Below are 16,205 nucleotides of genomic sequence, written 5' to 3' on the forward strand. Positions count from 1 at the left end.
AATTCTGTTTATTTTGAGGAACTTTGCTGTTTCCGCAGCCATCTCACCTTGAAAATACTTATGCCACAGAACAAATGGAACAGCTGAATTCTCACAAAATGGGCATTGCTCATAGCTACGTGGGAACTCAGCATGAACCATGTGCTGCTTTGGCCTCAGTTCCAAGGAGTTAAAATAAAAGCGAAAAATACAAGTGACTGAAAAACAAAGACAAAGCACAAAACCCATCCTGGAAGTGCCAGCTAATCTCCTCCTGTGAGATCAAGGTGTTTTTATCTCCTAAGCCTTGAGTGGGCTAGGTGGATGGGATACCTGTAGGGTGCCTGCGTTATGCTCACATCGTTGTCCTTTGCCTATGCTATGTCCTATAGGAATGCAAGTGAGAGGTTAAATATAGGGAAATGATTTCTCCTCTCTGTTCATTGTTGCCTTTAAACCCTACTCTGTTGCACAGAGGTTTCCTGTGGAACGTGGAGGTGTTGTATATTCCTATAAACTGGCTTTAAGGAAGGTAGCAAATAGATGGGATGTTGTTATTAGATGCTAAAGAAGATGTAAAGAAGCAGGCTTTACAGTTGTAGTGTTTTTGTTGTTTAAACCCCTCTTGGGGAGAAGGGTAGAGTATTAGCACTGAGCTGTCTCCCAAACAAACAGTGAGTTTTCAACTATATGAAGAAGTTTCCCTTTTTATATCTCTAAGAGGCCAGTTTCCCTCAGTCCCATTCATTATCCCCATTTACCTCTTGTACTCCAGGGTTGCAGATGTGATTACAATAGGATTTTCAGTTTCCATCTCAGCCTGGCAGTGTAGGTGCAGAGCACCTTGTTGTGCCTTTACCACTTTCCCAGGCTGTATGCTTGAAACAACCGGTTTAGGTAAAATACTTCAATGAAAACACGTAGGGTAAAATTTAACCCCCAGATGGGATGTTAGGGAGCTAACATTGCAAAGCAAGGCTCCCAGGGACATTTTCATTTCATTCTGCTGCGAAGTGGAATGGTTGCTATTATAAAACTATCTTAGGCATAAGAGGTTCTTACCACATCCTTCCAGTATGCAATTTAAACAGACTTTTAATTGTAGGCAATTGCTATAGTATCTTACTGCCTTGGGAATATAATCGATACAAGACCGAGAACAGAAGGGAAGAGACTCCCATTGATGTCAAATGAATATTGAATCAGGTTTGTGCTGTATCTGAGAAAGTACATCTAAAAGGAAAGGTTGGTTTGTCACTCTGATGTTGGAAGTGTTTAAAGCTCATTGAGAAGCGCAGTGTGTTTCTTTCTGAAACACGTATGTTTTCTGTTTTAAAGTCAGTTGTATTGCTCCTTGTGAATGACTGCTTTTGGCTAGCTTATCTACCTGAGGAAGGTGATCATAATCTAGATCCTTTCTTTTTGTGTATGCAGGTTCATTAGCTGAAAAATCTGAGAATGGATTGAATACATTTTACCTCATTAGAAGTTTACAGTACGTTAAATAAAGCCTTGGATATGGCTCTACAGTTGATGTAAGTTCATTTTTGTTATTTGGCATCAAGTGAATACCACAGATTGTGTTGTTGCTATATATCTCTGTTGTAAATGCTTGACTGATACTAACAGTTCAGTCTGTTAATGGTTTAGTATAAGAATTATGTTTCATCATTGTGGAAATTGCTTGATGTTGGTAATATGCTAGTTTACCAACCAGTGTATTTCTGCTTAAATAAGGAGTATGTTTTTTGTATTTTAGTTACTGATTTCAATTACTGAGTGTACCATCCTGACAGTAGCTTTACAAAATTTATTACTATATGCCTTTCTATAAATTGGCACTTTTTATGTGGGATTCTTTAGGTTATATTTTCCAGCTATTAAAACCTGTGTACTGCTAAGTTTTATTCTCATTTGATTACTGCTTTCCATTCTGGTTCCCATGCGTTGCTCCAGGTACTCCACCAATCAACATTTTGCCATAGACAGATGTCACCTTTTCCAAATATTAGTGAACTTTGTTGATCAAAATCCCATCTTGGTAACGACCACAATGTCTGACAACAAACCCCCAAACTTTGTAGACAAAACCAGCACATGCCTCAATATTAAATTAAATATTGAACTGTATTTTTTTTTAAAGAGAAAGTATTAATTGACTCCCAATTGCATTTGTGCTCCCAAACCCCTGAGCTTTCTCTGAAAATCCCCCCTGCCTGATTAATTTCTCTAAGTGAAGCAGAAATTTAAAGCCAGATGTATATTGTTGTGGAATTATGTACGTGAACATGTGTTCTATCTGTAGCTTTATGCCTCCCATAAAACCAAGGAATCAATCCAGAACAAAATGCCTAGAAAAAGAATCATAGGGGGAAATGAAGTAATTAAGTGAACTGATAACATGACAAACATTGTCAGTGCAGCCCTTTGGAGTTCTTTTCATTGTTTATAGGTAATTTTGTTTTGACTCTTGCAGAAACCTCACTTTGGGTGTCTAGAACTTCTGTGCAGAGCAGCTGGAAGTAGTTGAACACGATAACCACTGCTGATTCAGTTGTATCCTCCAACATGACCGGTCCTCAGTAAGTGCCACAAAAGGATAATTATAACTTATTTTAATTACTCAAGAACAATTGCTGCCTGTAAGAGAATATTGTTGTGATGCTGGAGGGAAAAGTTGCTATTTTAAGAAGGAATAGTGGGATTTTGTCAGTTGTCTAAAGGGTGTGAACTAACAGAAAAAGCAAGAATGCATTAAGTTTTGGGTGTATACTGACAGCCAGTGGCTAAAAGCTGTGTCTCATTTTCACATCCATTTTCCTTTTCCCTTCCCTTTCACCAGAACTGTCTGAAAGCTGCTTGCCAACACCAGTCTATTGGTTGGTTTGGTTTGCTTTTCCATCACATCAGGCTCTGCCTAAGATGTAGTCCATCTAAGAAACACAAACGATAAATTCTGTGGTGAGGGGGAAGGCTGCACTCATCCGTTTTCCTTTTTTCCATGATAATACTGGAAATGGGATTGCTACGTGGGATTCATGCAGAACTGAATCAGCTTAGACTTGTAAAGGTAAAGGTTCATGGGTTGTCACTAAAGGTGAAAGTCACAGGAAGAAGTTTGTTGCTAAAGCTTGCTCCTGCCTCTGATTTCACTTTACAGGTAAATACAGTTCTATTGGAAGTGACATGAATCTCAATACTTTCAATCATTGGTTAGGCAAAGAGTAAAATAAGACTTTGTTGTATATATAGTAGTGTCTCCCCTTCTGCATGGTGTGACAGTATGACTCACTGTCAGTCTTATTTCAGTGCCTGATAAAATCATTTTGGGAGTTACAGAAAAACACCTGGAAGATAATGCTGTCACTGGTTGCAAGCAATGTGGGTTCAGAAGGTGGAAAGTTCTGTTTATGAACTTAATCTTTCTTTATAAGTTACCCACCTGAATGACCAAGGGAGGAAGTCAACTGATGTAATTCTAGTAAAGCTTTTAGAGATTGTTTCTGAGCTGTGTGTGAAGAGGGCCAGGTGGAAGTCATGGAAAGGTTCTGCCTAAGAGGGTGATGGCCACGGAACGGGCTGCCCAGGGCAGCAGGCACAGCCCTGAGCTGCTGGAGCCCAAGGAGCACTGAGATGCTGCTGTTACATGCAGGGTTTGGGTAGTTCTGTGTGGAGCCAGGGATTGGACCCTTGGGGGTCATTTCCAACTCGGGATATTCTGATTCTGTGATACAGGCTCAGCCTTTCTTTGACAAATACTTGAGTTATAAAAGCTTTTCCAGGTTTTTCAAATGACTTTTTTGTGTAATGCTGGTAGCGATTAGCTCCTTCAGTTCTGGATGAATGTTTTCCATCCAAAAGGGTTAGTCTGATGTTCAGGCTCTGAGTAATAGGTTTTTCTTTCCCTTTCATCTAGAATTTTAGCTTCTTCACTCACATCTTTAGATTTACAAGATACATGAGTTAAGAACTCTGCTAAATAATTCACTTTTTTTCTGGGGGGAAAAAAAAAGCCTTACGTATTACTCAGTTTGCTCACATAGGTGGAATATTTAAATGAACTTATTTAAAGCAAAATTACCCGTGCAACTTTTGCAGCCAAATAAGAGAGGTAAGTTGGGTGCTATGTGGATTTTAACTGTATCTCAAAGGAAAATGAAAAACCTTCATACCTGCTGTTTAAAGCTTCTGAAATCTAACATGAGATTTCTGAGAAGTTAATAAACCCCCAGGGATAAATGCCAGAGCAGATTGTTTACACTCTACTCTGAATCACGTGAAGCAAGGAGCTCTCACTGGGAGCTGCAAAGGATCGGTCCCTACTGGGGCTTCTCATACAAGCTTTCTCTTACAATGAATTCATCCTTCATGCGCAGGAGGGTATGCTAGCTGACAAAGTTTGAGTTCTAGGTAAGTAGTATTTTAAACATGGAGGATGTGGATATAGTCAGATGCTCTTTTTGCTTGCATGCAGTTCTCAGTAGTGTTGCTGGAGTGGTAGAAAACTATATGTCTGGACTTGGAAGCTGTACAAATAACTGCTTAAGATAAGCTTTATAGTTCAGTTCACAATTCTCCTGAGTCCTTACTCTCCTTTCAGAATTACTTTGAAGTAACTTATAACAGATTAGTCTTCTGTGGTTGAATGAAATCAAGTCACCATCTCTCAAAAGCTCTTTGAGAGTAGTGATCCACAGTGAGGGGTCCAGATGCATCCATTAACTAACTGCTGATTTGTATAATAACTAATAAGGTTAACTATTCATTGTTCACTTGTCCAAGTTACAAAGCAGTGAGTTTTTCATTGGCATAGTTGCATGCCTTCTTTCTGTTGTTCTTGTCTGTTTCGCACAAATATTTTCCTTTTGGTTTCATACATTGTTTCCACATTTGTTTGTTAATAATGCTATTCATTTACATTTAGTGCTTTTGAAGCAGAGTGTAACAAGCTGTTCTCTTTCATCTGTGGGATTTCTGTTGCTCTCTGTGACATGTACTGAAAACAAGTTTGGAGACACTTGATCAGTCCCCCCCCTTAAGGAGGGTACTTTTCTCAATGACCTGGCCTTGTAATTTGTCTTCTTAGGGTACTGCAAAGTTCTTGTCTCCAACATATTTTTATTTGCTTGTGCATTTATATTTGTTTATATAATGTACATATGCGTGTGCCTCTGTAGAGAGAGGTTTTTATTTTGCTAATTATGTTTTCAGGCCTGCAATAGAAGGCGGTGTTTCAGAAGTTGAGATAATTTCGCAGCAAGTTGAAGAAGAGACCAAAAGCATCGCCCCCGTACAGCTTGTTAATTTTGCTTATCGAGATCTACCCTTAGCTGCACTTGACCTGTCTGTGGCTGGATCCCAGCTTTTATCAAATTTGGACGAGGAGTACCAAAGAGAAGGGTAAGTACAAAGGAGAAAATCCTATTTTCTACTTTTATGTTGCATGAATTCCTCTGCCTGTAAAAAAAAAAAAAAGAAAACCCTGAGCTGGAAAAGAGCAGCCAATTGTCCTCAAACTCATTTCAAAATCACTGTCGCAGGATGGAAATGACTTTTTCTGACATAACTATTCAGTGCTAATTTGGGGCTCTTTGAGACTACGTAATTCATAGCTACTGTTTGACCCAGTGTAGAAGCTTTCTGTCAGATGGGGAAAGCTAGACCAAGCCTCTAGCCTGTCACTCATACTGAGTGGCCTGATGACAGCTCTTCATTAGTGGTGTTTCAGGATAACAGAGGGTTAGCTAATGTGGTTGTAGATCTCCTCACTGAAAGGTAATGACAGTAGTGTTGATTCCTGAACAGATCAATGCTTTTCGTAGAATAATTTGTATTGTGTAGTTTGCTTGTGTGAGATTATTGGCTTTGATATGTGTGTGTTAGCGCTGTTTTAGAACAGCTGCTGCACTAACTGGAATAAATGATCATGATCAGTTTATAACATTTGCTGAAACATAACCCAGTGTCAGTTTATGTAGAGTTGCTCTACAGAATAAATAAGTCATCCTTATGCCTGATTCAGGCCTCTAGTGGCTGAAAGTGGGCTCTTGTGCTCTGCTCTTCATGAAAGTTTTGTGTCAACTTGAAAGCATAAAGAGGAAGGTCGTGAGAATGATGAGAAGCGTGGAAAACCTGCCATTGGAGGAAATAGCCTGCTACTGATGGAAGGAACTGTTTCCATTTCACATGAAGAGACTTTGGGGAAATTATAAGGGATTTCTCAGTGAGGAAGAAAACGGTCTGTTCCATCTCTATGGTATTTAGGGCAAGAAGTAAAGAGAATTGAATAACAGCAAAGAGGAGAAGAGAGAGGTTAGCAAAGTGCTTGGATAGTGCGTGGGAGGAAGTGGGGAGCAGAACTGCAATCATTAGAGGTCTTTAGATGCAGTTATCTGGAATGATGACAGTACTGCTTAATATTCCTTGGGATGGAGATTAGGTGAGCACGTGTGCTTAACCCCTATGTCTCTGTGATTGCTGTTCTACTGTATATTGCACTGAACATTTATATACTCCACTGGCAGTAAGATCTGTCTAAAAACACTCAACAGTAGGTTATATAGAGCTCTCAAGATGAAGAATTAAAAGGCTTAATATAAGCCTCAAATTGTTAACAATTGAGTATGTTTTAACCTGTGCTTAGAAATCAGCAGAGAGCTGCTTGATCTCTGCTCAGCAGGTATTCTGTGTGCTAGTCAGGAAAGAGTACTGAGCAAAGACTCTTGCCTTTAGTTTCTTTCCAAATTAGACTTTGAGACATCTCCAGAAAGCTGTTGCTCCAAACAAGGGGAAATACGTTTCAAGTAGGTTACGTAAGTATGGTACAACTGTAACATAAAACACCCTGCTTAGCAGAAGAGGCACTTGAAAATTAATTTGAGTACGCAGGTGTAACTCTTGGGCTATTTTGGTGCTGAGTTGATACCAGTTTCGTTCAAATACGTATTTTAATAGATTTTTATGATCTGAAACTCCATTCTTCACTGTGCCAAAGTGCACAGGCCTCTCATTGTGACTGTTTGAACAGTTCTGTAGTCTAAGTGTGGAAACAGGCTTGTTCTTTTCCTCAGCAGAGATCCTTCCCTTCACACAGATGACTTCTGTTGCTTTCTTGTTCTAAACGTAAACAAGTAGGTGCCATCCAGACTTAATAGCTGTAGAGGGGATTCTGTGAAGAGAATTCAGACCTTTTGGTTTGTATTCAGTGCGTTTTGGCTGAATATGTTCAGCTAAGTCCCAGGGCTGCATCTTCCTTGTGGGAATGGCTCCTTCCATTAAGAAGCACTGTTTGCAGTTGCTGTCTTGTGAAATTTAGGAGCTGAGTTGAGATCAAGAAGGCTGACAGCCCAAGTGAAAATCTACCCCCGTTCCACCTTGTGGCTTGTTTGGGAATGTGTCTGGTTTTATGAGCGTGCTCTGCTTTCTGTCTCATGGCCTTTTAAGTTGTCTGACTCACTTCTCCACCTGGGTAAGAAGCATCTGTGGAGGATCAGATCACGTTGGTGCAGAAAGTGCCAGCTAACTTTCCTTCACAGCCGAAGAGGATGATGTGGAAAGGTCAGCACAGGAAGTAACAGAAACTGTCTGAGTTCCTGTATTTTCTGCCAGCATCCATAGTCATAACTGTGGAGCCCTACGTCCCCACTGCTTCTGCACAGGTTGCAGGTGGGAATACTGATAGTGCAAATGCCACAGAGTATTAAATGGGGACGTAGGCTTTGTTTTTCCACTCTGTGGCAGTCTGCCTTCATTGCGGACATCCAGATGCTCACTTCTACATTTATTTTTTTTCCCTTGAGAATTTCAGGGAAGTTGGCAACTCGTGTAACCTGCATTCTGTAGGAATCTAATGGTCTAGGTCTGTAGCTGATGTAGGTAAACCACGCTTACTGTAATTGCAAGGCACTGCAGCAGGGAGGTCTGGCGTGTGCCCACTTATTGGAAAGTTATAATAGGAAAATGGCAAGAGACTTGGAAAATAGGTGAATTGTCATAAGCTTTGTCTGTGACCTTACTGGGGTTTTCTCACCAGAAATAGGGGGGAAGGAAAAACAAAAAGAAAGGAAAGTTATGATCTGTTTTTTGCTAGAAAATCGTACGTAACCTGACACTTACATGGCTTTAAAGATGCAGGTGTAAAAAGTTTATTTTGTGGAGATTGATGGGACTTTGCTCTGTCGTAAGAAATTCTCAGAGCAGCCAGTTCCCATCTCTTACTGTTATTGAAGGAATTACATTGAAAGCTTGGGTTATTTTTGTCAGAAATTGTTTACAATACTGGTTCCTGCATTAAGCACCTAAGAAAGGAGTGCAGATTGGGTGGCACATCATCTGTGTCCCTGAAGTACACCTGTGGGTAGTGAAAGTGTAATTAAGCAAGAAGAGACTTTTTTCTGCTCCTTTGGAAACGTCCAGACAAACCACAAACTGTGGCTTCTTCTAATGTGTGATAGGCAAAAATTACTTATTTCCTTTCTGTGGACTTCTCAAACAGAGGAAGTCCGAGGATATCGTAGAATCACAAGGAAAGGACCTACAAGATCATCTAGTCCAACCGTCCTCCCTTTGCCATACCTACAGAAAACCACTAAACCATATCTCCTAGCTCCCTATCCAGATGATTCTTGAACACTGCCAGGGATGGTGACTCCACCACCTCCATGGGCAGGCTATTCCAGTGCCTGACCACTCTCTGAGAGAGAAGTATTTACATGATGGAAGTAGATTAAGTTGGATGGAATATGTGTTGGAGATATTAATTATAAGTCATGTGGATGGGCTGGCATTACCTTCTTTGCATTTAAAAACAGTGCAGTGCTTGTGGTCTCTGCACACCAATGTGTGGGATAGGAGGGATGGCTGAATCAGTCTTGCTTCCTGGCTGCAATGAGGCTGATGTGCCTGGATTAATGAAACAGTGGCTCTGTTTTTTTTCTCAGAAAAACAAAAATTTCTGGTAAATGCCAACAATCTGTAACTAAAACACTGAATTTTATGTGACTGTGGCAATCTGTATTTAAGGAGTTGCATGTTCTCCACCCAGTGGAGCATTGACTAAATAGCGGCTTGGTTCTCAGGAGCAGTGAGTTCATTACTTATTAGTCCTGCTTGTCTGCCCTGCAGTTAATTTTGAGATATTTTTACGCTGTGCTGCATTCTGCACTTAGACATTGCAGGAACGATTGAGGCATTGACTGGAGACATGTAGATAAGAAATAAATTCATGAAACAAACGTGCCTTGAGTTCCAAGGGGAGCACATAATGTACATTTCTAACAGATAAGGAGATAGTTGTGTACCAAAAGCAGCTGCAAAGCAGATGATTTTCTTCATGTCTGTGAACTTATTGGGGAATCTGTGTCTACATAGAACTCAGTTTGCATGAAAATAATGTTTCTTTGAGGAGATTAATCACCTGGGAGCTAAGGAGCTTTTAAAAGAATAGCATTAATTTCTTTTTTTTCATCCAAGTGAGAGTTCTGTTTTCCAAAATACTTTCTATTTCTACATTTGTGATTAATAAAGATGATGGAGAACAGTTCAGAAACTGCCTACATGCAGAACATGGTGCGTACTATGAACAAGCAGGGATTGGGACCAGCTCTCCTTCCCATGTTGTCTTTAATCTCCAATTAGGAGGTGTCATTCACAATAAACTGTAACAGACATTACAGCCAGTTGCATAACAGACTGCATTTTATGCAGTTAGTCAGTGAGCCTGTCTCAGTAAAGAGCTGTTTGGTGGCTGGGAAGCAATCAGAGATGCACGAGCTTTAAATTATGAAGGATGCTCTGAAAGTAATGCCTCCTATTTACTTCCATGGAAATTAGAACAACTACAAAGAGCACGATAACGCTTTTAATAGAGCAAGTTCTCAGCTACAGAATACTACTTTTCAACATAGCTTTCCACCATTAGCTATGCGTTTTTGCATAGTCTTGAGATTTGTTTGGTCCTGGGCCGGCTGGAAAGGAAGCAGTTGGCATATCTGAGGAAAGAATGAGATGTGAAGGATAGACAGGGAAACAGAAAAGAAGGGAAACCAGCTATGAACAAAGAACAGAGATACAGAGACTCAGAAGTTAACGTAAGCTCATAAGATTCTTTTTCCTACCTTTTGAGGTTGGTTGCAAGTCTTCCCTGATTGAGGGTATTCATTCATCCTGGAAGAAAAGGATGACAAGTCTGTCTTGTCATTGTGTTGCAGTGAGTGCTGTCATTTGTCTTTCATATTCATGTTTCAGTTTTTATTTTCATCTTTCCTGCAAGGCTTGAAGGTGTTTTGTTTTTTAACTAAATGGACTAAATTCCTGGTTTTCTATCCTGTTTGTTTTTATCTGGCAGCATACTTAAAATGTAGTCCCTCTTGTGAAAGGTTCTGTGCAGGTCATGCAAATCTTGAAGCATACCTTGTTCATATGGGGTGAATGATCACAACCAGGTCAAGGCTGGAGGTAAGGTGCAAAGGTTTTGAATGTCAGGGCTGTTTCCTACAGTGTGCCAATTCTTTGTATTGGCAAAAGTGATTTCTGTAACTTCCTTTACGTGTCAGTCACGGTCTGAATCCAGAAAGGTGATGCAAAATCCTATCAGTAAATACAGGAATTGAGGCTGTAGTGCTGATTTGTTCATTGTACGGTACTGCATCACTGTTGTTGCACATAGATTCTCCAGTCCAAAACTAAGACCTGCAGAGCAGCACAAAATGAGTGTTCAGTGCCTCAGAATCTGAGAGGTGAGCAGCTCTGTGCTAAAGAATGCATGAAATGTCAGACTGTGTTACAAGGAAGTTCAATGATTTAAAAACTTCTTTTTCTAATATCCTTTTGAGCTTTTTCTCTTCGCGAATGTTTTCTAGAGTAGCTTGTTACAATGTTTATCCTAGAACCTAAATTCCTCCATGTCACTCTGTCTTCTATCCATAACATCAATTGATAGAGGGAGCGTGTATATATATATATAAATATCTATATATATATTTTTATATTATATGTTTATCTGAATATATATATAGCTTGAAAACCACACACACATATATAAAATAAATATATATATAAATATATATAAATATAACCATATATATGAGTGGTTTTCAAGCTATATATATATTCAGATAAACCTATATATTTTTTTATATTTTATATATATATATTATATATGAGTGGTTTTCAAGCTTTTTTGATTCATAGATCTTTCTCTTTTTCATCCTGCTTGCTTTTTGTTTTTTGTTTTTTCCCAATAGATCTTGCTTTTCCTAGGGAACTTTTTTTGTCTAGAGATGTAGTGTCCTACAGATCACTGTTTGCAACAGACTTTTTTTGTAGAGGGAAATGATGCAGGTCTGACTTACCTGGCTTAGCATTGGATTAACTATCTAAATTGGAGAAGATGTGGCTTGCTGCAACAACTGAAAGATGGATAAGCGAGAGGATAAAGGAGAAATGTGGAAAAGAGAAATATTAAGTTAGAAGAGTCCATGAAAAGGTCAGCTAAAGGCTAAGCAGCAGTGTAAAAGCAAATGAAACATTAGGATTTTTTAGGAAAGGAATAATGAATAAAGCGGAGTCCATATTGTGCCTCTCTGTAAATCCAAGCTTTACTCACATCTTCAGTGTGAGTGTGTAGTACTGGCCCTGTCAGAAAGGATGTGGTAGACAAAAAAGAAGAGGAGAAGACTCCAAGACAGTAACCTAAGATGTAGAACTACATACGCTGGGGTTGTTCCTTCTGGGAAGAAGGTTAATATGAGATTTGGTTGAAATTACAAAATTGGTGATGAAGTTTGAAATGCGGTTTGACACCTTTCTTCTGAATCCAAATTCCAGGTACGTTAGTAGATCAAAGGCTGGTTGAAATGAGCAAAAAGGTGGTACTTCACCCAGAGGGGGCAGTAACTGTGTGAAGCCAGCTACCTGTTAAAGGATGAGTGGCTTCTAATAGCTTTTGTGACCTAACAGGAAATTGGATAAGTCTGTGGAAAAGTGTGTTGTTGTTTTGTTTGTTTTTAAGCCTTGAAGGTTACTAAGTAGAATCCTTGAATCCATATCTGGTTCAAAAAGTACTCTAGCTGTAAATATTTTGGTGCTGGGAGAGTTTTAATGGGAAGTATTTGCCATTTTCTTGTGCATCCTTCTCTGCAGTGCTCCAGGGCTTCAATGTCTTTCTCATAGTGAGAAGCCTGTAACTGAATACGTAGCTAAGGTGCAGCCTCACCAGTGCTAAGTACAGAGTGATCACTTCCCTGCTCCTGCTAGATCTGCATTCCTGACACGAGCCAGGATGCCATTGGCCTTCTTGGCCACCTGGGTGCCCTGCTGTCTTGTGTTCAGCTGACCATTGCCCAGTACCTCCAGGTCCATTTCCTCTACACAATCTTCCAAGCCTGTAGCTCTGCCTGGGGTTGTTGTGGCCAAAGTGCAGGACCCGGCCACTGATCTTGTTCACCTTCATCCCATTGGCCTCAGCCCAGTGATCCAGTCAGTCCAGATCCCTCTGCAGGGCCTTGCTACCCCCAGGCAGATCAGCACTTCTCACAACTGCACTTCTTTGATTAAAATAAATAAGGAAATGTCACTGCTGTGTATGAATGCATCACTGCCAAAACGCCAGCAAGGGAAAAGAGCTAATCAGCCAAAGAACAGGACTGACACAAGTAGTGGCCATATGTGGGATTGGGTTTAGGATGAAGCCAGGAGGAATCTTTCTTGCCAATACATCAACAGAGTTTTGCAGCTGTCTTCCAAGAACTGTAGCTGGGTTAGAATTTGTAAGGCTTTTAGTGGGAAAAGGATGAGGCTGCCCTCAGTAGTTAAACCAGGCTTATAGGGGGAGGGATGCAGAGCTCTGTCTGTTCATTACAATTGCTGAAGGCCCCCAGCTGCTATCTGTTGCCTCCTGTGAGGCTCCTGTCTGTTTAGTCTCAGCCAGATTTTGTATTATTGAAAGTTTCTGTGTTTCCGTTACTTCCTGGCTATGGCTTTTCTTCTCCTTCAGTTAGTGATCTGGATCTCGTCCATCCTTCTGTTTGCTGATCGTATCCATCTTGTGAGATGCAAACACTTGCTGCTAAGCCAAAAAAAAAAAAAGGCGGGGTAAGGTATAATAGAGATTTGGGATATTTGTTTGCTAGGTCAGAAAATAGAAACAGTGACAGCTGTTAGCAGCTTGAACAAATTGGTTGTAGTTGTTCCTTACCAAAGAAATATGTTAAACCTTTCCCAGTTTTGCCTTATGCTCTTTTTTTTTTTTTTCCCAAGCTGTTTATTAGTAAAGCTAACAGTGATGTTAACAGATTGGTTTTCCACATAGCCATGTGTGAAAGTGCCTTTAAAAAGATTTAACCCAGTAAAATTCCACAGTGTATTTAAATTTCTCATAACCCTGCATCACTATCAGCCCAGGGATTCCAGCTGTAGTGTGTTTGTTTATTTCACCTAGGCACTGTAAGGCAGGTAGATGATAATCCTCCTGAATAGAGGAGCAATGGCCAGGATTTGGAAGGTGGATTTAAACTCACTCTAATTCTGGTATGGTGTTTTTGGGTTTTTTTTCACCTCAAATACAAGATTTCTCATCTACTGAATGAATGAGTCCTTTATATATATATATCATGAGAAAGACACTTTGCTAAGGCAGTTTAGAGCATGGAAGTAGATGAAGAGATTGTTTATTAGGATCTGATGTGGTTAGTGTGTCAATAGGTTTATCTGCGTAAGATATATTCCTAGTTGTAGTTCATTTTGTTATCTATGTCCCTTCTTTACAGAAGATATGTAGGAAAAAGGAGGGGAGGGGGGAAAGACCAAGGGAAGATCAGGACTCTATTATACAGTTGTGTCAAATTAACATGGTAAATGAGCTCAATATGAGTATTGGTGTCAGTGGATTCAGAGGACTTAGAGATCTGTGAAGATCTGGTCTGCTAGGCATGGTGTGGAGGTGCTAATCACTGTCTGTCCATAGGGCAAGTGTTAAACACATGCACCTTGGTTAAGTAAATTAAGATAGGAAACTGAAGATAGTTTTCCAGGTCTTAATTTTCAAACACTTTACATATTTGAAATCAATTTATATATTATGTGTGATATATAGGTGCAAACATGCATATGGTCTGCACTTCACGTCTTAATGTTATTGCTTTTCCTGGCATAAGCTGGTAATTTCATTCAGAAGCCTTTTGGAGCTGGGAGAATATTGATACTGCATAGGACAGAAGAATAAGTCTGCATTTCTGAGTGCTTCTATAAGTAATGATTAACTTGAATAAAGATCATTATGTCTGTAGGTAATGCATGCTGAGTATCACAGATTATTTAGTGATGCACTTGGAGTATTTGAAAATCTTAACTCGGAAGAATTTTTAGGAGTGTATTTAGGCCCTCTACTGATCGTTTGGAGAATAGGAAAGAAGAAAAGCAACCCTGCAGTGCTGAAATGCTGGCAACGCAGCTCTTTTTGGAGAAGGGAAGACGAGAATAGAACTAAAACCTGCACTAATTAGATAAATCCAGTCTTTAGCATTGTGTTGGAAAGATCTTGGGGAACAAACAAAAATACCAGCTGTGGTAAGAACAGGTGAACCTGTTTGGAGATGAAGGCAAGTAAAACCCATTAAATAATGATGAGATTGCTGAAAGGCCTTCTTGGAATGCTCTTTTTTCTTAAGGTTGAAAACAATGTATTTAAAATCCAGTGCCTTCTATATATTTTAGTGTATTGTGATTGTTTTATGGGTTTTGTTTTTGTTTTGTTTTTTTTCAGGCAATAATTGAGGAAAAAAATGATTTGAATTGCTGCTTCAGGTTGGAATGCTTGGGTTCTGTAGTATTTTGGGTTGGAACTAAGGGTATCCCAAGTAGTGATACTTGTCAAATCTTCTTTGAGCTTTTGAGGTTCAATTGAGAATGTCTTTTGTGGACAGGTAATCAGGCAGCTCTGAGAACAAGCTGATAGATATTCTGAGTATATCTGGATTATATATGCTGTGTTCAGAGAAGCTGCTTGAAAGTGCCAGGTCTCTGAGTGCTCCTTAGCATCTTTTTTTCCTCTAAACACAAAAACAGGTATGTCAGGAAATGTTTTGTGGTGTTTTTAGTGTTTGCTTGTAACATGAATTACTGTGTTTAGAGCAATTTATTTGAAATTATTTGCTATCTTCTCTTATTGTACACCATTAATTTCTATAGATTGATGTGGCATTTCCTACAGTGCAATTACTGCACCACACCTCAGGTGCTTTCTGCTTCTTGAAGCTGAGCTAGTAAATCGCATCAAGGCTTTATTAACTAATGTGTGTTTGCAGTGCTTTGAAAATGCAGCGTCAGGCAAGCATTAGAACTTCCAGAGGTGGGCCAGTGTAGGAACATTGCATTACGCTACGATGAGAAATGATGCAATAAATACTGTGTCAGTATTAAACTATGGGAGAATTTTAGGAAGAAAAAGAATCATCAGGATGGGCTTTATAATTCTGAACAGCGCACTACCGCGATTCCTGATAGAAGTATCTTCAAAAGGAAAAAACAGGAAGTTTCAGCAGCCCGTTTTAAAATGTGTATCTGCATTAGGAAAGTGCTGGTAAAAACATTTATTGATTCATCAGCTTCCTTGCAGAGCTCTCATCCTCCCAGATGTACTCAGCAGGAATTCTTGCAGTTTCTCTCCCTGCAATAAACAAGTTTTTCTTTTGAAATCCAGCTACTGGTTTTGGTTGGAGCCAATAGTTCTGACAGCCCTGCAGAAGATGGTGACTGCCAGCTGCTAAGGGAAGTGTGAGCCAGGATAGGAACAGTTTTCTGTGAAGACTTAAAGCTGCTCTAGCAACTGGAACTTGGGTGTTGCAGTGAATGAGCTTCGCTCTTAGCTGGATGGTGGTTATTAGCTGATGCTGAAACAAATTATGGCTGATTTGACGCTGATCCAAGCAATGTTTTGAATTTCATCGCGCCTGAAAACATACAATGGAAAGCAGGGAGCTGTTGTGGATAGTAATTTCAGCAAGCAGTATTACTTGTTGAGGTAATAGTTATGTGTCTTTTTCTCATGGTTCATTTGAACCTTAGAACTCGTAGTCTATATCTGTACTACTAAGTAAGCCATCGAGGGCTTTCTGGCCCTTAAAACCAGTGACGTAGTGCAGCTCCCTTCACTTTGCCTGAACCTTCTTTCTCCTCCAAAACAAGGTCATCTCTGTTTAGCCTGGTGCACAGGTTGCTGACATAGACAA

At 39.8% G+C, this 16,205-nt stretch overlaps 1 protein-coding gene across 2 annotated transcripts in view; it reads left to right on the forward strand.

The window, feature by feature from the left end:
- Window positions 1-16,205, forward strand: part of TMEM266 (transmembrane protein 266) — a 70,005-nt gene that overhangs the window by 18,541 nt on the left and 35,259 nt on the right. For both annotated transcript variants that reach the window (XM_072345443.1, XM_072345442.1), the window contains exons 2-4: window positions 1,414-1,514; window positions 2,456-2,561; window positions 5,191-5,379. In XM_072345443.1, the coding sequence (XP_072201544.1) occupies window positions 2,548-2,561; window positions 5,191-5,379 (203 nt within the window). In that variant the 5' untranslated portion in view covers window positions 1,414-1,514; window positions 2,456-2,547. The remainder of the gene's footprint in view (window positions 1-1,413; window positions 1,515-2,455; window positions 2,562-5,190; window positions 5,380-16,205) is intronic.

This window comes from Excalfactoria chinensis, chromosome 10, assembly GCF_039878825.1.
Source record: "Excalfactoria chinensis isolate bCotChi1 chromosome 10, bCotChi1.hap2, whole genome shotgun sequence".
Classification (NCBI taxonomy): domain Eukaryota; kingdom Metazoa; phylum Chordata; class Aves; order Galliformes; family Phasianidae; genus Excalfactoria; species Excalfactoria chinensis.